This window comes from Tauraco erythrolophus, chromosome 12 (genome assembly GCF_009769465.1).
Source record: "Tauraco erythrolophus isolate bTauEry1 chromosome 12, bTauEry1.pri, whole genome shotgun sequence".
NCBI classification, from domain to species: Eukaryota; Metazoa; Chordata; class Aves; order Musophagiformes; family Musophagidae; genus Tauraco; species Tauraco erythrolophus.
This window is the reverse complement of record NC_141476.1, coordinates 450,597-474,970: the sequence shown is the minus strand read 5'-3', so window position 1 is coordinate 474,970 and position 24,374 is coordinate 450,597. Positions and strand designations below refer to the sequence as shown.

Sequence of the window (24,374 nt, the reverse complement as noted above, 5' to 3'; positions counted from 1 at the left end):
GCTCCCTGAGGAACAACCCCCGCAGCCCTTGGTCCCTCTGTTTAAAGCCCTCTGCTTGAGAGGCTGCCTGGAAACCTTTCAGAGTAGGGCTCTACCCGCGGCACAGCGGTTTGCAGCCGGGCACAGCAGCGGCACTGTCATCTCACCCTAACGGAAGTGGCACCAGCCTTCAGCCCTCATCGCACACACGTGCATCACTGTTACAGAGAACGTTGTATTTCCAAAGCCTAACGAAAAACAGTGAGAATCAGCAACAGAGCTGTGCAACACGGCATCCCCTGCTCCCTGCACATTTGGAAAATAAGCGTTGTCATTCCTGGGCAGAAGAAGCTTTTGTTCCTGCTCACTCCAGAAGACCACGGCAGCTGCTGCAGGAGTGCCGAACCCCACCTTGCCTCGTGAATCACCAGCTGCAGCGCTGGCAGTGATGGAACAGGCTGCAAAGCATCAGCCTGCCCTTCAGATCTCAGAATGCCTTGGCATTTGACTTGAAAAGTCAGCAAATTAAATGTGGCGTTGCTGAGAGGAAATAACAATAGGGCTACACAATTTTGCATGACAGTCCCTTTTCAGCTTAAAACAGAGAGAGAGCGAGGAAAATTCCTACCTCCTTACTAGCAAGGGAAGGCAACAATTGTAAGGACTGTGCCTCTGCTCTCTGAAGTCTGGATTAATTAATTAACATAGGATTAATTAATTCTTACACTAGAGCAGACCGACATGTCCTCGTAAGATAGCACAAGCTCAAAGCAGAGGGCTCCCCTCGGCTCGGAACCATACGCACGCACTGCAAGCCACTGTGCAGAAAAAGAGGGGCACTATCCTTATCCCCAGCTCAAAAGCTGGCTATCCAAAACCTAAATAATTTGCCTGCCATCATCCAACATGCCCACGAACCGAGTTCTGATGCCCTCCACTTTAGCTTTGCGATCATCCTCTCTCCCTTCTTGCGGAGATCTGCTCTACGCTTGGCTGTTTCCAGGCACCTGTCCCCACGTCCCTCTGCCTCCTGGGCTCGTTTACCCTACACTTTCACTGCACAGGCACTTTCCCTGGATCCCCACAAGCTGCAGCCCCACCGCAGAGCACAGACAGCAGCACAGAGGGGCAGCGACTGCCGTCCTCACGCTGGAGCAGGGTTGGGCGTGCTGGGGCACACGTGCTGCACCGGCGCTGGCAAGAGCAGGGTGGTCTGACGTTCTGCAAAAGCCCACCACAGCACCTTGTCTACAGATGTCCAGACCTGGACTCAGGGGAACTTGCTGGAACAGACCCTTCCCACCTCGGTCTCCTCCGAGGGCACTGCGCCCTGGCACACCTTGCCCTGGGCACCACTTCCCAAGCGCTGCTTTTCCTTCCACGACTGCTGGACATGGCACTGCTAAGGGCCCTCACGAAATGCCCGTCTGCAGCCCATCTGATTGATTCCCCATACTCACCCCTGGCAGCCGTAATTGCCGCTGGCAGGAGCCGGCCGAGCGCTATTTCTGCCCCTTTGCTGCCTTTTCTCAGGCAGCAAATCTGAATGACAAATCCCGCAAAGTATCTTGTATCCCGTGCCAAATAACAAGGAGCCCCGAAGGTAAAAGGGCTTCTGGTTATGCAGCTGTGTTGCAGAATTAGATTAGAGCTATCTGAGCAAATTATCCCAGCAAAGGGTGGCCAGGAGCCTCTCCCTAATGGAGGCCCAGCAGATAAGGCTGCGCTCTCCGAGACGATAATGGAAGCGGAGCTGTTGACGCCGCGTGAACAGGGCTGCGCTGCGGGTGGTACGTGCCTCTCCAGCCCCGTGCGCCTGGCCGGGGTGCCAGCTTCCTCCCACCCCCGTGAATTACCTGTCCCTGCGGGCAAAACTCAAAGCAGTGAGTTTCTTTGTGATCGTTCCCACACTTCTGCCAGGAGCACTTGGACGTGAGGGAAGAGATCGGATCAGTTTTCTTCTCTCCAAGCATTTTGATCCAATATTCCACGTTATGCACCACTCACCCAGGCTGAGACAAAGCGGGTACCAGCCGTGCCTCTGCTCCAGGGCTTTTTTCCCCTCTCCTCTGCGGACTTTTGATGCTCAGAGTACACCAAACTGTTGTGGCTGGCTGGAATCAAAACTTTCTTTGGCAAACTTCAAGTGCTAGAGTTACTGAAACCTTGGCCTCGCTCCCTGGCTCCGGAGCCAGGGTATCGCATTGCCCTACGCTGCCTTCGGCACATTATTTAAAACAGATACTCCACCAGATGCGTGAATTCACACCTGCTTTGGACTCAGCTGTGATGAGGCATCCCTTGGTGATTCCCCTACCTACATGGAGCCTTCAAAAGTCATCAGCTCAGGGGGGGAATTTACTAGAAGAGCTGTTAATAATTAAATGCTGCACGACAGCATTTCCAGCATAGGGTTTGTCAAGAACATCCTGCTCGCGTGGCAGCCTCCAACAGTAATTAACGGCCACCAGTCGCCAGGCAGCATGTATCACCGTACGGATTACAGCAGCATCCAATGACTTCTCCATTGCCCAACGGAAGCAGGTGCTCGGGCTCAACACAGACCTCGTACCCAGTGCGAACCAGAGGTGCTGGATGGGGAAGCCCCACCGCCCCCCTGGCCCCAGCCCTGCCCACCCCGCGTCCGTGCTGCCAGGCTCCACTTGCCTTCAGGAGTCCTCCGCTGGCAGTGCCCAGGAACACCACGGTGTAGTTATTGACGCTGGCGACGGCCACGGCGGTCAGGCCACTGTAGGTGAACACGGGGGTCGCGGTGACAGGGTTGACGATGGCCAGCGGGTGCTGGAGGTGTGCCGCTCCGCAGTCCAGCTGCTCCGGCTGCAGCTGCAGACAGACACGCACGTCAACTGGCTGCAGCAAACCCCAGCGCGTCTGCCCCCACGGGCTCAACGTGAACAAACTGCCGACGGCCCTGCTGTGCCCAGGGAAAGCCCCTCACCACTGAATCGTGGAATAGGAAAATGTAACTGGTTAATACGGGAGCAAAGGGCTGTCGTAGATCTTTGCTCTGTAGCCTGGAGAAGAAAAGGCACCGGGAAGACCTTCTAGCAGCCTTCCAGTACCTAAAGGGACTACAAGAAAGCTGGAGAGGGGCTTTGGACAAGGGCGTGTAGTGACAGGACATGGGGCAATGGCTTTAAACTGAAAGAGGGGAGATTTCGATTAGATACAAGGAAGAAATTTTTCATTCTAAGAGTGGTGAGGCACTGGCACAGGTTGCCCAGAGAAGTTGTGGCTGTCTCATCCCTGGAAGTGTTCAAGGCCAGGTTGGATGGGGCTTTGAGCAACCTGGTGTAGTGGAAGGTGTCCCTGCCCATGGCAGGAGGTTGGAACTAGATGATCTTTGAGGTTCCTTCCAACCCAAACCATTCTGTGACTCTGTGATTCTATAGCAGAGCCTCCTGTGTGCTCCACGTCTACCCTCAGAGCGAAATCCAGACCAGGCTTTGCTGGAGACGACCTGTTGGGGGGAGCTCTGCCCTGGCCCACACTACAGACAGAATGAGGGCAGCACTGGGATCACTGCTGGAGCCATCCAGGTGCAGGACACCCCAGGAGGGCACCTTCCAGCCCAAGGCCCATTTACAGCAGCAGCACCCTCACCTCAACACAGAAGTCTGGTGCAATGGTGAAAGGGGACAAGGAGGCTCCTTGTTGCCCTCTCCCACTGAAGCAGTCAGAGGTCTCTTCTCCTGGAAGCCCCTTGCCGGTGGGGGCTGTGCCACAAGGAGGTTTCTCAGCCCACCAAAGACGAGCCCTGCCCAGCGGCCACCTGCCCTTGCCACAGCGGCCACTCTGCCCGCAGACCCCTGTGCCACCCCAGCGCCGCGATGCGTCCCCCTTCCCGCAGGTCAGCGCTCGGGAGCACAGAGCCACGCTCAGCTGGGGTGGCTGGAGCCCAGCAGCCATCTCCGGCTCTTTTCTTCTCAAACAAAAGGTGAAGCAAGAAGTTTCTCTACTAAAAGAACTCGAAATATTATTTCCCTGCAAGTAAGTGAGGAAGTGACGGAGAACAGAGGCAGGAGCGGGCGGGGGAAGCTCGCTGGCGACTCTCAGGACCGTAAATCCTGCTCTAATCTCACTGCTACTGCAGTCAACGGCAAAATTTCCACTGGTCTTCCACTGGGAAGGGACGGAGGAGCTGCTGAGCGGGAGGAGGCACCACGCTGTGGGACACGGAGGGAAGAGCAGTGGCTGCAAAACTCTGCCCAGAAACGCTGGAGCCACCAACCCCGTCCAGCCTCTGCCCGCAGCCGCTTGCCGTGCCCCAGGGAGCACGTGCAGCTGCGCCCTGTGCCCAGGACCACAAGATGCTCATTACTCGCCTCTGGCTTCTGCTTTCGAGCTGCTCCTCAGAGCTCTGCAGGAGCAGGAACTGCCTCTGCTACAGAAAAGTTAAATTCCAGGCAGCAGGACAGCAGGTGCCCAGCTCTGGCAGGAACCGCCACGGCGAGCGGCGCTCCGGGGCTGGAACCACCAGACGAGCGGCCCTGTGCGAGGGTTGGCAACGGGGACACCAGGCAGGTATCAAGGGTCCCGTGTCAATTCCCCACCAGCTGCCAAGGGGCGAGGGCAGAGGACAGTCATTAAGGACTCCTCGTCTGTGAGTCCCTGCAGAGCAAGACAAGACACTTTACTGTCCTGTGCTAAATGAATTAGCACAGTTGCTGCATGACAGCAGCACGTGAAAACAGGACTGATGCCTCACATCCCTCCTGCCCTGCCGAGACACTCCCAAGATTTATGACCGCTCTCACTCCAACTCCTCCGAGACTGTCCTTATAATTTCTGCTCAGACAACGTGGATGGAGTCAACAACGTCCGAACATCACAGCGGTCTCGCTGCCGACAGTTTACCTGCTGTCCCTCCTGCAGCAGCTTTTACGAAGTGCTGCGGGCACAGCCGAGGCCATTCCCAGGACGGGCACGTTTCGACGGCCGTTACCACATCAGCCACCGCATCGCTCCAGGCTCATCTTAAGAGGAGCCATGGCTGCACTGTCCCCCGTCACGGGGTGACATGTGCCAACGGTGTGGGTATTTGCAGCTGCCTGAAAGCACCAAATCAAGGCCCTGACTGCGGGAAGCGCTTATACAAAACTCTAGCTGAGACCGCTGGCGGACTGCAACCCACACCCCTAAAACGATGCACATTTTATGGCGTACTGAGCTCAGCCATAACATGGGTATTCCTTCCAAAGTAATTGCCAGGAGTGCTAACTTAAGCAGAACAAATGCAGGGATTTGAGGCTGTATCTGTTAAGACACTGGACCACGTGCTTCCAGCAGGCAGGAGAACCTGACACCCAGCCTGTTCAGCACAGTCCCTCCTCCCGGGCTGCGCGTGCTGGGGTCCGTGTTTTCATTCCCTTATTATCGGTATTATTTCATTGACGGAACCAGACTAAATCTTCAGCTCTCTTCTCTCTGCAGATGGTTTAGAAGATCAGGCACATGTTTAGGCTGTGCAGCGAGAGCGTGAGACCCGGACAGGACCACTGCTCCACTCCCACTCCACTTTGGGGTGCACCTCCCGCCCCGTGTCCGCCCACCCTCCCGGCCATAACCACACGGCTCAGTGCCACACCACGCCAACGCATTCCCAGGCAAAAAACACGCTGAAACACAACGTGTTTGCAAAGCGACGGGGCCGTGTCCCCAGGAGCTCACAAGGCTCCTTCCTGCTGGGAAACTGAGGCACAGCGGCACCTCAGGCTACCTGGGAGCCCGAGGGATGCTCAGCAGCTCATCTCCGCAGCAGCTGCCCAGGGATCCAGCGCCGGTGACTGCCAGCAGCTCCGCCGCCCGCCAGCCCGAGGGACACAGCCCTTTCTTCTCGCAGGTGGCCGAAATCACGGGAAGTTCCTTATCTGCTGCGCCTGGCAGCTTATAAATCACGCGCTGCAGAGCCGGTATCCGCGCAAAGTGTTTTCCACAGTAAACAGGATGTAACTCTTCTCACGCAGGCCAAGCTTTGTTTTGGCCCCACGCATCCTTCCTCCGAAACACCTTTCTTTAAATGACATCAGCTCTTCCAACGGACGGGCAGGAGACGTACGGCGTTTCCCTCTCTCGGGTCCCTGGGGGGGTGACACTGTGCGGGTGCTCTGCACACCACCGCACCGAGGGACATCTCAACTCTGCCACGTTACAGTAAACAGGATACGGCCAAGTCACATCGTCCTGCAGGCACCCGGCACCCACCGCAGCTTGGGAAATCGCACTTAAGGATTGTGCTAAAAGGCTTTCTCCGAGCAGAATGGGTTAAATCTCGCTCTGTCTTAAATCAAACTGCCCTACCCTGCAGTGGGGAAAGCATAAACATTAAGTTTTCTTCCAAAACCAATCTCTTTCTATCATCTGCATTTTAAACCAACCCTGCGGGCATTTACTGTATTGCCACCATTTTTCTGCTGCACACTCTGGGTACTCAGTAACTGGCAGAAATATCAGGCAAGCCTCAATCCCAATCCTTCTGCACCCAAAACGTTTGACTCTGCCACTTCGTTGCTAACGAGGAGCCGCCTCGGGCGCTGGCAGGAGACAGCCCAGAGCTGGCAGCAGCCGAGCCGCGCTGCCCTCACCCCGCACACCCGCACGGAGGGGGCACTCAGTATTTCTGCAAAATTTCACAAGTGATGTAAATCACTTCAAACCAACGGGCCGCACCTAAGGGGGGGGTTAGTCAGATTAAGCCCTGAGCGCGACTGCAAAAACAAAGCAGGGCAGAGAAAAGAGCTTTCCAGCCACATCTGAGCTCCAGAGTTCAGCTCTTTTCGTGGTGCGAGTCCAGTTCTTTATCCCAGGCCTAAAAGAAGCAGAAAACACAATTCCCCCGGCTTTCCATCACAGCCCCCCAGCCCTGGGCACTGCGCCCCAGAGGATGTCCCCTCGGGAAGGAAGTCTGCTGGAAACAGAAGGAGGAAGAGGAGTGGTGAGGCAACACTCAGGAAAGCTATGAAACGCACTGATTTCTGCATCCTGTGTTTGTAACCTTAAAAATAGTTCTTAAGCAAAGATGGAGTTTATTTCTGAATCAAAAGCAAGTTGCAGTTCAGAAAAAATCCCTGCAGCTTTTGCTCTCGGCGAGGCTCCTCGGACTGCTCCCGCGGTCCGACAGCTCCGCGGCGCAGCGGCGAGGGGAAGGGGAGTCGGCCCCTTCCGCGCATCGTGTCGGAGCGGATTAACGTGTTGGCTTCTAGCATGCCTGGAGTCCTGGGAAAGTGACACAGCCAGCATCCGATAATCCGCTCCAAACTTGTTGATTTGTGGGACTTAGCCATCGTCTTTGCAGGCTCAAAATTTGGCAGTTGCTCCCACACAACTGACATTTTCAGGCCATTAAAGTCTGTGATAAAAAGGCTCTAGTTTTATCTCTCGCCTTCCTTAACATAAACCATTAGGCTTTTATTAACATTTAGGTATGACTCAGGGAAATCTCTGTTTGCAGAGAGACTATTCAAAATGATTCGGATACTGTCCGAAGAGAATAGCAGGACACGGACTCGAAGCTGAACACCGGGGAAAGGTAAAAACCAGCATGGCACTATGGCACAGGCACCGCAGGAGAATGGGCAGGGCAAGGGCTGGAGGCAAGCCGGCCTGGCTGCGTTACGAGAACAGAAAGCACAAGCCCTCCTCTGTGCCAGGCAGAGCCCAGACCCGCCACGAAACGGCTGCCGGGCAGAGCCCACTCATCCCCCGGCCCCCCCGCGCCACCAGCAGTTTGTACACACAATCACGCGTTTATCTGCTGGAGCATCGCAACCGGAGCTGTCAAAAACGGGCTTTTTGGGATGCCTGGAGGAAAATGTCATCCTCAGAAGAGGACTCTACTGTTGAGGCACTTGAGACGTAAGCGGTCCCTAATTGCAGTGCTGCTGCAAGGGCAGGCGTTATCACAGGGCTCCTCCAACTTCCCACTGGATTTTTTAGGCAATGGGAGGCAAATCAACGTGCGCTCTCGGCTAGTCGAGGCACTCGGGCTGAGAACCTCTCGTAAGATGAACCTTGTTGAACTTTTCTCAAGAATCATGCTCAGTAAGCAATCAGCACCCGCCCAGAACAGCAGACGTCCTTAAAAAAAGGCTTACAATGAGATCTGCACCCGGGTTTCACTGTTTACTTAGACCACAAGTTTCTCCAGTGAGGAAGCGGTGGTTTTGCTGTGCTTGGCACGTTTGCACAGTGCCAGCCCCGGCCCTCAGTGCCCTGCGAGCCGCCAGCATGACCCCCACCACGGGCTGTCCGAACAGCCCTCTGCTGCTCTCACGGCAGACCAGAGCGCGGCCCCCCAGGGAGCCACAGCCCCGGCCCCACCACAGCAGTGGTTTTTCCAGCCAGACGGCATCTGGACACGGTGGGGGCTGAGTCCCGGGATGTACATCCACACTGCCTGACTGGTGCCGGGGGTCCCGTTGGCATCTGTGGGACCTGCCCAGCTGCTCCCACAGAGCGTGTGCGAGAGCAGCTCAGCAGCAGCCCTCGGGCTCTCTCCTGCAGAGCTCCGCGTGGCTTCACACCCTGGGAAACCACAGCGATTCCCACCGCCCCGTTTGCCTCGGCCCTGTACGTGAGACAGCTGGGACGGCGATCGCCTCCAGATCCGGGTCAGGGAAGTTGGTATCTTGCTCAAGAGGAATAATTCCTAATGAAAAACTATCGGCAGATTCCCTCTGTCAAACCAGCCCGAACCACTGCTCCCCGGCCGAACGCACATCCGCCACACCACAGCCAGTGGCACCAGCAGCAGAGTCGCATCGGCCGCGTGGAGAGAAAAATGACGGTGTCAGCGCAGCCGCTCCTCCCTCCACTGCAGACAAATGTCACCCTGATGCCGAAAAACATTCCTTCGGCTTCTGCAGAGCTCCTGAAGCCTGGCAGTTTTTCATCCTGTTAACTCCATTTTTATTTTACAGCAAAGCATTTTTTCCCCCCTTCTTATGAAACTCATTGTTCCTTCTCCCTACTCTTGACTCCAACAGTTTTCTTTCGTGCCAGCTCTTGACATTCACCCTCGGCAGCTTCACAGGGGACATTCACCTGATTACAACGACGGAGGAATTCAGGCTCATGTCCCTCACCAGAAGCGAGCAGAGCGCACTGGGAGGGAAGCCCAGCAAGCACAGGACTGACGGCCATCCGTCACCCTGTGAGCCCCAACCTGCCGTGCTCACCGCTGGCAAAGGCGGCTAAGGGCAACGTTGACAGGAGACTGGCAGCTCTGCGCAGACCTCCCCCAAACCACCTTCCCCCGACCCGGGCAGCCCTGGCATGGGTCTCCCTTCCTCGCTCCGCACGAGCCGGGGCCCTGGTGCACGCTGGTGCGTCACCGTGCAGAGAGCTGGAGCAGCACGTGTGACCGCACGGGGAACTGCTCAAAGCAGAGAAACAGGAAAAAGTAGCAGTCTTTTAACTGAAATTGCACATCCTTCATGCTGCCAGGAAGACTGGTCAAGCTTATTATGTTAGCCTTCATCCTGCATTAAATACAATACTGCAGATTATACAATCAAATCCCCCAGGAACGGGCAGGCAGAGGGATTAACGAACAACAGGCTCCAGAGGGGCTGTCATAGCCAAAATAGCATGCGTTTAAGCAGCAAGAGTTTGTGTGTCCTTATAATCCACCCCCGCTGGAAACGCGGCCCCTCTGCCCCGCTCCCCAGGGACAAGGAGTCGAGCGGATCAGCCGAGCACGCCGTGTCCCAAGGACACTCGTGCTGCTCTGAAAACCGAACCAACGTGTCCCTCTCAAAACTGTTTGCAGTAGGACGCCTGATTTATTCCGGCGGTATTTTCTTAGCGGCTCTTTCCTTGGGAGAGCCCCCCTTCCACCACTCAGGCTGTGCTTCTCATTTATGCTGAGTTTGGCTTCAGTAACCAACCCCACACTACTGAAACTCCTTCCCACGGGGAGGAGTCCTGAGTGAACCGTGGGTTTGGCTCCTCAGTCTTCGGGATTGCTGCTACTGATAACACTTAGCACTTTACATGCTCGAAGTGCTCTGACGGCATAACTGCGCGATTCTGGGCTGAAAAAAGCATCCATTAAAGTAGCAACTTCTTACCTAACACAACTGGTCTTCTGCATGTGTCAGTCCAAATCTGCTTCATTTAGCAGTAGTTTATAGTAAATGTTTTCCTGTATTTTCCTCATTAGTTCTGCCAAATCAATTAAGCTCTGAGATAATGAGCAGAACTCTTCTTTTACGCATCCTCAGTCACGCCTGCCTCTGCATGCCGCCGTACCACCAAGGCACCCTCCGTCGGTACCACCACCCGCATCCCCTGCTCAGCAGCCTCTGCACCAGCAATCGGAAACAAAACGACGTCACTTGCTGCCGGCACCCAGCCGGCTAGAGTAGCTTGGCATGGAAAGGTTAAAAAAAGCCTTTTTGCTCATTAATGAAGCACTCTGATTATGGAAGTGACCGAGACACACAGACATGGGTCAAGGCAGATGCGCTGCTTCTCCAGCTCACAAGCGTACCCTTCCTCCAGTCTAACGCACAAGACAAGTCACCTCTGCCCTCATCTTTGGCACTAAGAAAATCCAAGTAAACAGGTTAAACAGGTGATTATGGACAGTGCAAAGAAGGCGTGAGTGCAGGCGCCCTGACCCGCTGCCAGCCCTCAGACCCACACACAGCCTCCTCTCGCAGGCACCACCTGCACGGAGCAAACGACGTTGTGCAGGCACCTCTCTGAAAGCACTGTGCTTGTTGACTTGCCAGTATCGTGTCTTTACAGCTTCACCTTCGGAGTTCCTCCCCCCTCACCCTGCCCCTCAATTAGGAAATTTGATAAGCAGAATTATTTCAAAATTTGTTAAAAATCAATGGTCCTACTGGATTCAGCAACTGAACACCTCTCTCATTTGTTCGAAGCATGGAAGGCTTTCTTTTTGTCTACTATTTTATATTTTAGCCTGCCTGCCTTCAGGATTTTATTAGAAACTGGCATTTCCAAAGCTGTTTGGGAAGATCCACTGTGCTCCGCAGCTTGCTGCAGCGCTAAACCTCGGCAGAAAATGCCACTACAGTTAGGTGATCACAGGGACACAACATTGCAACCCCAGCGCCTCCCCAAAGCTTGACATCTTTCTTCAGCAGCTTATTTGACAGTGGCCAACAGCCCTTCCGCGTTCCGGGAGCACCAGCACACCAAGCGCTGGCCTGGCAGGGGGAATTCCAGGAGGGATGCCCGGGATCTTCCACCCATCTCCGCCTTCTGCCATGTGGCTCACCTCAGGGACACAGGCGATTCAAACCAAACGGGAAAGCGCAGGGAGGAGATCATCTGTATCAGTTGCTCTCCAGATGTGGACGTTTGTCCCCTCAAGCAGAGATTTTGCCACAATCTCTTCCCAGTTGATGACTCACCACACTGATCGCCGAAAGCCCAACCCAAGCCCACGGCCCACGTGAGCTGGTTCCCAGACTGGGGGGGTGGTCTGCTGCTCTCTGAGGAACCACATGCACCAGCACACCAGCCCTGGTGCCTCTGTACTGCTCGCAGTGAACATCTGGATCTATGAGACGTACTGAAGGATGACAGGGACTCACCAGTCAAGCGCCTTTGGAAACTGCTATTTCACATTACATTACAAGCCCCCCGTCCCTGGGGACATCCTGGTCCCAACGCCCGGCACAGAGCTGGGTGAGGAGCCAGCGTACGCTCCCCACGCCAGACAAGCCCCACTGACACTCAGTGGGTAACGAGGCGAAATCACCACGGGCTTTGATGTCAGCCCTGCTCCTCAGCACACCATGTCTAACGGAGGCTCGTCAGGCTCTGTGTGACACGGGCCTTCCCGGCAGCGAGCCGTCCCACGCCCCCGCCGGCCCCGCTCCGACAGAGCGGCGGCTGCCAGCAGAGCTGCTCTCCAGATGTTGGAAATTAGTGCTGCTCTCTGCTCAAAAACGTCAACAAGCTCTACCAGTCTCTCCAAGTGGGAGATAGATGAGGATAGTGTGCCACCTCCTCCGCTTGCTGCAAGGTGTTAGGGGCCAATTTGAAAAGAAAACAAGAACTTGCAATCATTTCTTTACCAACTCAACAAAAAAAAAGAAAAAAAGACAGAAGAGAGAAGAGGAGAAGAAGAAGAGGAGAAGAGGAGAAGAGGAGAAGAGGAGAAGAGGAGAAGAGGAGAAGAGGAGAAGAGGAGAAGAGGAGAAGAGGAGAAGAGGAGAAGAGGAGAAGAAGAGAAGAAGAGAAGAAGAGAAGAAGAGAAGAAGAGAAGAAGAGAAGAAGAGAAGAAGAGAAGAAGAGAAGAAGAGAAGAAGAGAAGAAGAGAAGAAGAAGAGAAGAAGAGAAGAAGAGAGAAGAAGAGAAGAAGAGAAGAAGAGAAGAAGAGAAGAAGAGAAGAAGAGAAGAAGAGAAGAAGAGAAGAAGAGAAGAAGAGAAGAGAAGAGAAGAAGAGAAGAAGAGAAGAAGAGAAGAAGAGAAGAAAAGCAGCTCCCTCCTTCAGATGCAAGGGCCAGCCCACCCCTGGGTGCACATGCTGGGTTCGGTGGCACAGCAGCACTCCAGACCTCAACTCAAATCCCAGTGCTGCCGCCCATCAGGTCAAGGACGAGGCACGGATCGGGCAGTCTCTGACCACCTACCTCCCCATGCGAAGAGAGGGCAGTAACGCTGCGCCGAGGGGTCACAACGACAACGGATGCGGGAGCGCCCGGGGCTGCAGCAACGCCGCAGGCACAGCCCCGCGGCTCCCCGCACGTGGGGCGCAGCGCAGGCGGTAACGCCGCCAGGCACCAGCCGCCCGCCGAGCTGCTCCTTGCGCCCCAGTCAAGGACGTTGACCCCCGTCCATCGCCGCCACAGTGCAAATGAGCGGCCTCACGTCTGCATGTGGGCTGTACCGCCGGGGAGCCACCAGCCGCAATGGGTGACCCCTCGCGTGTGCCGCGCACGAGCCCGGGCCGGGAGGTGCAGCCGCACTGCTGTAGGTAGCGTGGTGTGGTGCTCAGGTGGTTGTAATTGATTGTTTCCAGCCGCTGCTGGTTCTAGCGCGCCCGGTGTTTGCATCAAATCACCGCAGCCAGGGGCTCAGACCTGTTACGTTTCCAACAACTTGCTGGAAGAGGTCACCAGACCAGAATACCACAACGGCGCAGCCGCCTGCGAGTTCGAGCAGACGCCTGCTGGGATTTACGAGGTGCAGCGAGGTGTTTGCACAGCACCCCCAGGCACCCTGCCACATCTCTGGGTGTCTGATTCACCGTTCCAGGTGCCCTCAGCCCCACCAACCTTCTCTCTCAATCACTAAAATACAGACCTTGAACAATCAGAAAAGAGATGGCAAACCCCTTCATTTCCACCCACTGAGATCCCGCAGCCGAGCCAGCGCCCGTCAGGACTCCTGGGGGCAGGTCCACGTTCACGCCAAACGCCTGCCCCGGAGAACGTCTGGGGCTACACAAACAAAAGTGGTTGAAAAGCCCTAAATGAAGAGACCGCTGCTGAGATACGATCACCGCCTCCGTACGATCGTATGAGCCCCTCTCCAGAGTGCTCCAGCGTCCTCCCAGCTGTGACGTACCTTCCATGTGCAACTCTGGACTTGGCCAAAATGACCCTTTTCCTGTTTTTCACCTAAAGCATTATTTAGTTACAGGAGATCTGATGAGCTCAACGGACCAAAGTTCGTCTGCCTGTCTAGCTACCGAGCATGACGAGGTCTGCACCGCTGCCGGTGGTTATGGCTCTCCAGAGACCCGAGGGGGTGGCTCCAATCCCCCTCTGCAAAAGGACCCAGCACCTGCCTGGGCCGGACAGCCCCGGCCGGCAGCATGGGCCAACGCTGCAGGAGCAGCAGGCGCTTCGCCACGGCCCATGGCCACTTTCTGTTCCCTCACCTAAAGCAGCCGATGTCCGACTTCCAGGCACAGAAACTTCTGCCACTTCGACCGAACTTCCCTCTGCAACTTGGGATCTGTTTGAGTTTGAGAGGCAAAGCCGGGGCAAGCCCCAGGGTGCGCGGGAGGTGTGTTCCCACCACCCACCTGCTCCCTGGGAGACTCCTCTGCTTGGCACAAAGCACCAGGGCCATGCCGGCCCTTGGCAGTGGGGAAGCCCCCGGGCATAGGCAGCCCCCGGAGCTGAGCCTGCCATCCCAGGGAGGACAAGATTCACACAGCTCCTGCTCTCTGCTCCCAGCTGCCCACGTGTGCCTTGACTGCAAGCAGAAGGTCGCACTTCCATGTAAATTCCCAAGGAAACATACCCAACGGCTGGCCACGACTCGCTAATACCCGGTGAGAGACAGAGCATGTACGCAGTACTTGGGTTCATGTCCAAAGTCTTGCAAAGCCCAGCAAAGCTCAGGCTGTGGCTTGAACCTCTTGTCTGGGGCATCCCGGGTCCTGCCAGCTCCTCCACGGGCAGACCGGCCCCTCGCCGCCCAGCCCGCGGATGGCAGCTTGGAAAGACACCGGCTTCCCACTGCTCATAAAACAACATCCAGAAGCAGAATGGATCACGGCGGTACCACAGCGCGGCGCAGCTCTGCAGTAACGGGGCACGTGCCCCCTCAGGTGCGGGGTGGCCGCTCCACACACAGCGTGTCCTGCGAAAAGCAGAAATCAAGTCTGCTACAAGAACTCCTGCCTCATTTTTAATGTACAAATTAAGTGTAAATTCCCAGTTTCCTTTCTGTGGCTAATCCTCTGGATTTATTTGAGTAGATGTAAGGTTAGAGAGCATTTATTTTCATGTTTGGAATTTCTAAATTAGTATAAACCAGCACTTCAAAGTAACTCAGCTCCTATAAAACCCAATCCCACGGAGATGCCACAGTATATTTGGACAGTAAGTAGATGCTTTGTCATATTCCCACGTGTGTATGAGGTTTTTTTCTTTGGGAACATTTTCTGACTGGTTTCAGACCACACTTCTATGCCCAGGCATACATATATGCTGAGACTGTTTATACAGTCTATCCAAGGAGTTCGTTTTATTCAACAACCCGTTATAGTAAGGCTCACTGGTGGGTATCTCGTCATTACACCACAGAACACCGTGCTCAATGAGCATGCAGGATCTGACACAAAGCCACAAGAGCCAGAAACTCGAGAATTAATGCTGAAACGCATCATTATCCCAGGCCACCGTGCCTATGTTTTTCAGCACAGGAAGCAAACCAGATTTTCAGCCTTTTTTGAGTCCCGGAACCCAAAACATTTCCCAGGAGAGATGCAGATCCCTGGCTGGCAAATCTAAGTCTAATGAATACAAGTCCACTTTCCATAGTTACCTCTCCAGGAGTTTTTAGAAGGAGCGCATAGGGCTCGACATGAAAACCACAGAAGATGAGAACAGCGTGGCTGGACACGTGGGATGGGGTCACCAGCCCAGCTTCTCCTTAAGTGTGTGTGTTCATCGCACGGTGTGTTTTATTTTGTGTTAAACTCAGACTCCCACGCCAGTCAATGTCTGGACACCCAGAGTGGGAAGGTTTACAGAGATGCCTGGAAATCCACATTCACTTGCCATTCTGTGGCCACAGCCAGGAGAGCAGGGCTGGGACTGCCTGGTACCACCCTCATTGCCCTGGCCAAAAAGGCAGCTACCAGTTGGAGCAGCACAAAGGTGCCCATTCTGTCCCCCTGCCCCAAATGCCAGCCTGAGAGATGGGGTGGTGGTGAGAAGATGCTATGGAGGCTTCTCTCCGCTGGGACGTGGCAGTGATGAGCACGGCCACCTGCACCACAGGAACGGCCACACCTTTATTCAGAGGCACCAAGGGAGAAGGTGCTGGGACACCCTGCACGGCTGCTCCTCTCGGGCCATGGGGAAGGCGGGGACAGGGTCTCCCGTGGGCTGCCTTCGAAAGGGCTCTGGCGTCCCGCAGCTGCACCGCGCTGCAGCCAGGCAGCCGGTGTGACCTTCAAACCTACTGGGCCATGATCCTGCCAGGGCAGAATAGTTCAAATATGAAGTAAACCCACTCCGTGTCCTTGGGCTTTGATAAGCTCTGTCAGCACACTGCTGCAAATAACGTCAAAGACAGTCTGCTACAGAGAGCTCATACTCCTCTTCTCTCCCGGAGGCTCGGGTCCAAATTCCACCCGGCTTCGAGTGGGCAAAACGCAGCAGCGACTCCGTGAAAGTATTTCATTTTAACTGCACGCGTTACAGAGACATCCCAGCGTTTGACACAAAATTCATTATAAAAAGCTATTTCTGTTGAGGGAAAGCAATCCTAGCGCTCACCCACTCACTCTCGGTACAAGAACCCAATCAAACTAAATCCTTCCCTAATACACCCTCCTTCCCCTAAGCTGCCACTGCAAATTCTTCTCCTCGGTAAGTGACTTCTCAGCAGCACTCATTGAGAACAACCGACCAGCCTCCACTCCTCACCCAGACCATCCTCCTCTGCACGTTTTCTCCACCTGGTTGCTGGCCCTCACCTTCCCTTGGTTTCATAAAGCCATTAAGCATATGTTTGTTTAATTGCAAATTAGTGCTTCCATCAACACAACCGGACTGTTCTCAAGCCAAGCTGGCAACTCCCCTCGCCCAGCAGCGGGGATGCTGGCTGACTGGCCACCCGGGCTGCCCTACCAGCCAGCAGAGATGCGCCGTCCCCAGGTCCACCTGCCCCACTTGCCCTCCTCAGCCCCCCGCAGGGCTGGTCCCACGCAGTCACAGCGGGAGCCAAACAAGCGGCTGCAACCACACCAACCGTAACTGCTCGAGTGCGCACCCCGGCACAGGACAGAGCCCCTCCCTTCACCGTCCGTCCCCCACCCGACTTCTCGTCGTGACGCTGAGGTGTAACGAGTCTGGCCCATCATTGGCAAGTGCTGCCGCAGCAGTGCCGCAGGGACAGCCGGGGACAGCCAGCACACCAAGGGCCCGCTGCTGAAACCCATCGCTGGCGGCCGAGGGCTGTAGCTCGCTGGCTGAGTCACAGCCGAGTGCTGCAGGAGAGGAGCATTCAATTAGAGAGAAGAGCACACAAGGGGGCAATGATTTTCCTTTCACACCGCATTACGCCCAACAGCCCGTGCTCTGTGTTTGTAACAACCAACTCCTTCAGCCGAACGCGCGCTTGGAATGAATCAGGCCATCATTAGGTTTTTATTTTTTCTTCCAGAAGGAGCTTAAAACCCAACCATCCAGTCCACAGGAAGAACTAATGAACCTCAATTTTGATAATACCGGAGCACCTACCACTGATGCATAGGCAAAAGAAAACCTGGAAACCCTCTAACGGGTAGAGAAGGGGAGCTCGTAATGGGAAGGCAGCTAGATGCTGATCTGCTCCGCCAAACCAGCTGCTGCTTTAATACATTTTCCTGCTGTGTTCCCAGGGCTGGGACACAAAATGTATCAGAGTATTTCATTGTCTTGAAGGTAGAAATTGATGTTAGATTTTTGCAGCACAAAGAAACAACATTACAACTCTTCTCTTGACACTGCCACTCTGGGACTCGGAAATGAAAACAGCTTGTTAACTTGTTGGCAATTCTAATGATTAAGTAGAAGGAAAAAAAAAAAAAGAAAGGCTCTCCTCCTGACTGGTAGGAAGGCTTCCCAGCAGGCTTGGTCAGTGGTTTTAGAGGAATATGCTTCAAATACATGGGAAGTGTAGAAATATTAGGCATGAACGAGTATTAATGCTAAATTCCATTTGTATCTTGCTGTACTTGACATCAAAGGATCTCAAAGCAGCTTTACAAATGTAATCCTACGCTACACGTGAGTTACGTTTTGAATAATAGTAATAAATATAGGAGTATGTGGCAAATCAGGAAACTGAGGCACCTCGGGTTAAATGACTGGTTCAAGGACAGCAACACTGCACAATGTCAGCCAGGAGCAGAGCCCGGTTCTCCCTGGCCACCCTGTACCACCACCAGCCATACTGCTGTCTCCATGTCTCTCAGCCTGATCTCGCCACAACGGTAAACATGGAGGGTTTCTACCAACTTCTGTAGGATTGGAGAGGCTGGGTGATTTCTAGCTTGCTCCTCTGAACCTCACGTCCCTGATCGCTTACCCCTTCAAGAACACAGCCATCCTTCACGGACCACCTTCGTGGCATCAACTGACAATACACTTCTCGTCGCCTTCCTTGCCCACCTGGGGAGCACTCAGAGAGAAGGACTGCTACCAAGAGTGACATCTCATTTCTGCACTGAGTCTCCCTGCACTCACCAGGGAATCAGCTGTCTAAACACCTGACTGGATACAGCACTTTGTGTTTTAAACGTTAATAGGCCGGTGTTAGACATTATTACTTTCCCTACTGAACAAAAGTTAGAACGACGAGTATATTCCCAACAATCCTGGAGCTCTGCAGAAGCTCAAGGGGAGCGGGTGTCTTTCTGCCATTGACGTTCAGTCACAACCAGGCTGCTACCTCCCCGAGCACCCTCCAGGAGCCTCAGCCACAATGCCTCCTCCTGACCCGCCTGGCAGAGACAGTTCAGTCCTGCGAGAGGCTGAGGGGCTGGTTCGCAGGGATGCTGAGCTTCAGCCACAGCCAACAAGAACCGTGGGTGCTTTCTCCTCCTGTAAATGGGATTTCTGACTCCCAGTGACTCCTCTGAGAGCAGTGACCGTGCCAAGGCTTGAGAACTGGGGTTCCAGTGTTCAACGCACAGAGACTTTGTGGAATTAACTAAAAAGTCAGGACAACTACCAGATTTCCTGGCTGTCAGGCTGCTTGTACTTTGCCACCAGGGAAAAACTATTCAACTTTGCTAGAGCAGGTCTATGAACCAGTGCATTAAGACTACATATTTTAACACAGCGTGGAGATGCCACACTAAACACTTTGGTTACCATGGGAAACCTTTCTCTCTTTGCCACTGGCATTGCACAGGGAAGCCCAAGCCCCAACGCTCTATCTTGCCTTTGAAATCAAACAGATGTTTTTACGATCTTTGACGGAGCTGAGTTATGCATCCTTCCCAGAGGAAGGGAAAAATGCAGTGTTAAAGCAGCCCTTCTTTCTTTCTCTCTTTTTTTTTTCCCAAGCATCGCATATCTTTAGTGAAAGGGAAAACAGGCGTCTTTATCCGGCGTTAACATTTACGGCCGCTTGGTAACGAATTGTGACAATGGCAAACTTTTACCCCGAAAGCGACGAAACAAGGCAGCCTGTGTGTGCGCGTCCCCTGGCAGGGCTGCCCGCCCGCGGGACGGGACGTGGGAAGGGACCGGCTGGGCCGGCGATGCCCACCGCCCTCCCAGCCGCGCAAGGGCACCCGCCGGGGCGCGGGGACGCGCGCCCGGGAGCCACCGCGGCTCGCCGGGGACAGCGGCGTGGGAATAACGGCGTCCCTGACAGACGGGGTGGGGGGGTGTCTCCCCCCAAACACACACACACGTTCTCTATCCGGTACGAGGCCCGCCGCACGCCTGGCTGCAGGGGGAAGCAGCCGGGACCCAACCGGCTTTGACGGCGTGACCCGGTGCGACACGGCTCCCGCGGACCGGCGCGGGGCACGCAGCGAGCGGAGCGCAGCCGCCCGCCCGCCCGCCGCGCCTCCGGCCGCGGGACGCGCTCCCGCCCGGGGCAGGCGGTGCGGCAACGGCAGCGGCGGGACGGGACGGGACGGGGCCGCTGCCTCCCGCCGGCCACCGGCTCCCCGCGCCCGTCCCAGCACGCCCCGTCCCTGCTCCCCCACCCGCCCCGTCCCGTCCCGCCCGGGCGCCGGCAGGTGCCCGCTGCCCGCCCGTACCTGTATGTTCCTCTTCTCGCAGGCCGGGCCGGTGCCCTGCACCACGCTGTCCAGCACGGTGACCATGCCGGCGCCCGGGCTGACGAAGCAGGAGTTGCGGGCAGCGCGGATCGTCTCCTCGATCTCGGCGAAGCGGAAGACGCAGAGCGCGGACTGCGGCCGCCCCCCCCCGCCGCCGCCGGCCCCGGCCCGCTCGAAGACGCCGAAGAGCAGCTCCTCGGCGGGCGGCGGGGCCGGGGCCGCGGGGCTGCTCCAGGCCGCCCGCGCCGGGAAGACGGAGACGAGGCGGGTGAAGGCGTCGGCGGCGCCGCCGCAGCGCAGCCCCAGCTGGATGTAGGACTCGGTCAGCTTCTTGGTCTCGCCGCTGCCGTTGAGGGTGGCCTCGGCCGCCTCGCCCAGGCAGATGCGGGCCAGCAGGCTGTGCGAGGGGCTCTCCTTGTCGCCCGCGTTGGCCTCGCTGTTGAGCGCCAGGTAGGCGTAGGGGCGGCGGGCGGGCGGCGCGGCGCCGCGCTGCAGGAAGGCGCGGACGAAGCTGAGCTTGTGCCGCGCCTTGGCGTTCTGCTTGATCTTGAAGATGTTGTCGTCGGAGGGGTTGATGTCGAAGGTGAAGAGCTTCGCCAGGTCGCCGCGGGCGTTGAGGGCGCGGATGGCGATCTCGGGCGTGTTCTCGAAGCGGTGGTCCTCCAGGCTGCGGTTGTGGGGGAAGAAGGGGCTGCCGAAGCCGGTGTAGGTAGCGGCCACGAGCAGCCGCGCCCCGCCGCCGTCGCCGCCGCGGCGCAGCACCAGCCCCACGGTGGAGGCGTTGGGGTGGTTGGCCGCCACGTTCAGCATGCTGGGGAAGACGGTGACCGGGTCGCTGCCGCCCGGCGGGAAGCGCACGGCCACCGCCGAGATGTTGGCCATGCTGCGCAGCTGGCAGAGGCCCTGGTAGATGGAGCCGCAGACGACGAGGACGCCCTGCTCCGGGTCGGGCTGCAGGATCTTGTTGTAGTTGTTGGTGAGCACCTTGGGGTGCTCGCAGGAGGCCTGCGGCAGCTGCGGCGCGTGGCACAGCGGGCTGTCTAGCACCGGCCCCACCGCCGCCTCCGCCTCCAGCGCCAGCTCGCCCCCCGACAGCTGGAAGAGGCGGTTGACGGCCGCCAGGTAGACGCGGGAGCCGGGGCCGTCCAGGGCGAAGTTGTTGGTGGGGGTGGGCGAGAGGAACTTGCGCTGCACCTCCAGGCCGGCGGCGCGGCCGGGCAGCAGCAGCGGCAGCAGCAGCAGCAGCGCGGGGGGGCCGCGGCTCAGCGCCCGCCGGAGCCATCCCGCCGCCCGCGCCGCCGCGTCCGCAGAGTGCATGAGCCCTCCGCCGAGCGGCGGGAGGGGCCGGGCCGCGGGGCCGCTTCCTGCGCAGGCTGCGCGCCCGCCGCCGAGCGACGCCCGCGGGAAGTGGCGGCCGCGGCGGGTGCGCGGCGCTGCGCGGCGGGGGGCGGCGGGGCGCGCTCACGGCCGCGCCTCCCTCCCTCCGCCCGCCCCCGCCCCCGCCCTCTCGCCGTTACTCACTGGGTCTCGGTGCGGGCCCGTCATGTGAGTGTGATGAAGTTGCCGCGGGTGCCCCGCGCCGCCGGCCGCGCACCGGGCGGGGTGGCGGCCCCCCCGCCTTGGGAGCGGCTCCTCCGCTGCCGACAACGCGCCTCCTCCGGGCTTCCCGCCGTTCTCTCCGCTGTCTCCTTCGCGTTTTCGAGCAGAACGGGCCGGGGCGGGGGTGGGGGCAAGGGAAGAAGCACTTTTCCCAGCGGCGGGGCGGCTCGGCGAGCCGCAATAGAGATCCCGTCGCCGCCCCCCGCCCGGCCGCTCCGCGGGAGCTCGGGGCAGGGACGCGAGGAAGTGGCGGTCGGGCCGGCCGGCCCCGAGGCAGATTGCACGTGGAGTGGACAAATACGACAAGAACGTAAGGGGGGGGGGTGTCCCTCGAGGTGTCCCCCCACCTCCCCCGCAGCACGGACGCCGCGCCGGGGCTACGGGCCCGTCCCGCCCAGGTGGCCGCCCGGGCTGCGCACTTGAGGGGAGCGGGGGGGGGGGGGGGGGGGGTCAGAGGTGTCAGCGCGGCCCCGGGCCACCGCCCGCCACGGCCACAGTTCGCCCCCCGGTCCCGCTGCCGCTCGCCCGGGGTGACAGCTCCCCGGGGAACGGGGCGGGGGCGAAGCCCGGGCCGCCGCCGGGCTCCACCCCCAAAGGAGCTTTGCCAAAGCCTTGCCAAAACTCGAGTTCAAAATAGGACTGTGCATCTCCTCTGCCCTCCAACGGGCTCTTTTTTAACTGTGGAGAAAAAAAAGACACAGCGAAAAAAGTGGTGATATTCCCAAATTCCACCCACTGGAATCCACAGCGGGGGGAGCAGCCACGAGATAGCGCAGCCTCAGATCCCCCCTCCCACACCGGCGTGGGAACGCTCTACCTGTGTGGGTGAAAGTGTCGATTCACATTCACTGCGGTTCTTCCCCCATCCGTGGGTGCTTGAGCTCGCCCCTCGTTGCGGAGGGGAACGTGCTCCAGACCAAGGAGCAGGGCACTGGGAAGGTCAGGACCCATCCTGGGCCAGGCGCTGTGCAGGGCTGTGCTCGCTGCGGCAGATGCTTTGTTTGCCCATGTAGTTTCTGTCCTAGCCATCCAAGTGGAAGAGTCCTGAGCAGTTGCCCAGGCCAGCGCTCGCCTCCTGCCCCACCATCGCAACACAGGGCACGGCTGTAGGCTCAGGGTGCACCCGGGAGGGACCCAACTCTTTGGGCAGCATATCCCACCATGCAAGAGGGACCATGGGTGGGCTCCAGTAGTGGCACTCGCAGCACTGTGTGGATGCTTCAAGCCAAAGCAATGGCAGAGGTGACGGCCAAGCGAGCGGTTCTAGGACGCGGGCGCAGCATCCTTGCACAGCATCCTTGTCTCAAGCCTGGGCTTCCACTACAAGCAGACACCCAGCTGAAGCACCCACACGGTGAAGGAAAGCAAAGGGGAAGCTCGTAGGGTTGGTGCAGCAGTACCTCGGTACAACGGCACAAGTCTCCTTGTAAGGGTTGAGCATGGAGGCACCTGCCATCCACAAACAGCCAGCAGCGGGTGGGAAATTGAGGGTGCTACTTGGTGACGGCCGCCTGGAAATGCTCCGCAGGCGAGCCCTGGAATGCTGTCCTCCCTCTCCCTGTCCCCAAGCCGTGCCTTAACTGCCCTGCCCGTTCTCGTGGCGTGTATCCTCGTTTATACAAAACGTGTTAGCGAGGCTGATGAGGATTCTACACGACTTCTGTTCTGGAGAGAAAAATCCTCTGTTGTTGTCTAATCTCATTTCTACACCTGCCAATTTCCCTCACTCCCTTCCTGTCCTCCTCGCCCTCTTCAGAGCACTAATTAATACATAACTGCCTTGGCCACACCATGTCCCCCGAAAATGTGCACTGAATTAAATGCTGTGCTTTTGTGCTATCTAGCTCATTGTCTCTGCTAATCATATTCTTAATTAATAGAGTTATTAGCTGTTTTTAAATGTGGGACTCCCAGTTGTTGGTTTTTTTTTTAAAAAAAACCTACAAGTTAGCAATTTTTAAATGTGATCATGTCTTTAATTGCATAGAAATAAACCCCCATGATCCCAAACCCTTAATCTGCCTATTTTGGGATTTCTTATGCCTGCTTATCCTGATAGTAGACCATCTTCAATGTGAAATCAGCCTTTTAAGGCATATCAAATTAGGCTCCAGATTACAGTCAGTTAAAAAAAAAAAAAAAATTAGGCCAAAGAACATTGAAAAATGTGTGACTTACCTAAAGGTATCCAGCACTGGCTTTGTCAGAAAAAAGTCTCCCAGGAGCTCTGACTCCCATTTCCTATGCTGAGCAGTTATCTACACTGATACAATTAAAGCCAAAATATTTGTGGTAATGAAGGATTATTTGACAAAGATTTTATTGTTGTTGTTAGGAAACAATCCTCTGGTAAGATGCTTTGAGGGTAATATTTTCCAGAAATTATTTCTCACCCCTATTATGTGGGCTGTTAGAAGCTCCAGTGAATATTTCAGGGTAATGCTCCTAATGGACTAGTAGAGGTTTTTAAATCTCTCATACACAGATCTCACCATTATTTTTTGTTCAGGAAGGAAAAAAAGGTCAAAATTAAACCACATGCCTCTTGCCATAGACCATCACCCTCCTGCCAAAGTCCCTTCCTGTTTGACTCTGTGCAGGTTTAAAGATAACAGCCTTTCAGGCATCTCTGTGGGGGAGAGGGGCTGTGTGCACAAGAACTCAAAAACACTTTAATTATTAATAAATATATTTACACGAGAACAGTTTCCCTTTAGGGGAAACATGAGTTACTCATGCAATTACTCAGGTTATATTGACTCAACACTGTCAAAAACCAGGATCTAATCACTTTAATACAGGGAGTATAAACATCTATTTATTTAGCGGGGTTTATCTGCAAGGTAGCCATAAAGCGCTCTGTGGATTTGGGAAGGAAGTTTACCCTCGCACGCCGGAGCTGGCCAGGTTTCACTCGGCAGCTCTGGGCACACACTGGCAGCGGAGAGGTGCTGCCTGCGGGACCACCGCTGCCCCGGCCCCTGGCAGCAGAGACCCCCCCCGGGGATGGCGTGGTGTGGAGGGCTGGTCAGGAGCTGGCACCTGGGAG

At 56.4% G+C, this 24,374-nt stretch overlaps 1 protein-coding gene across 1 annotated transcript in view; it reads right to left on the bottom strand.

The window, feature by feature from the left end:
• Positions 1-21,043, bottom strand: part of PLXND1 (plexin D1) — a 78,738-nt gene extending 57,695 nt beyond the window's left edge. Inside the window, exons 1-2 of the mRNA XM_086619245.1 lie at positions 19,706-21,043; positions 2,647-2,823 (exon numbers count right to left, since the gene is read on the bottom strand). Coding sequence (XP_086475371.1) covers positions 2,647-2,823; positions 19,706-21,043 — 1,515 coding nt within the window. The remainder of the gene's footprint in view (positions 1-2,646; positions 2,824-19,705) is intronic.
• Between the last annotated feature and the right edge of the window lie 3,331 nt (positions 21,044-24,374).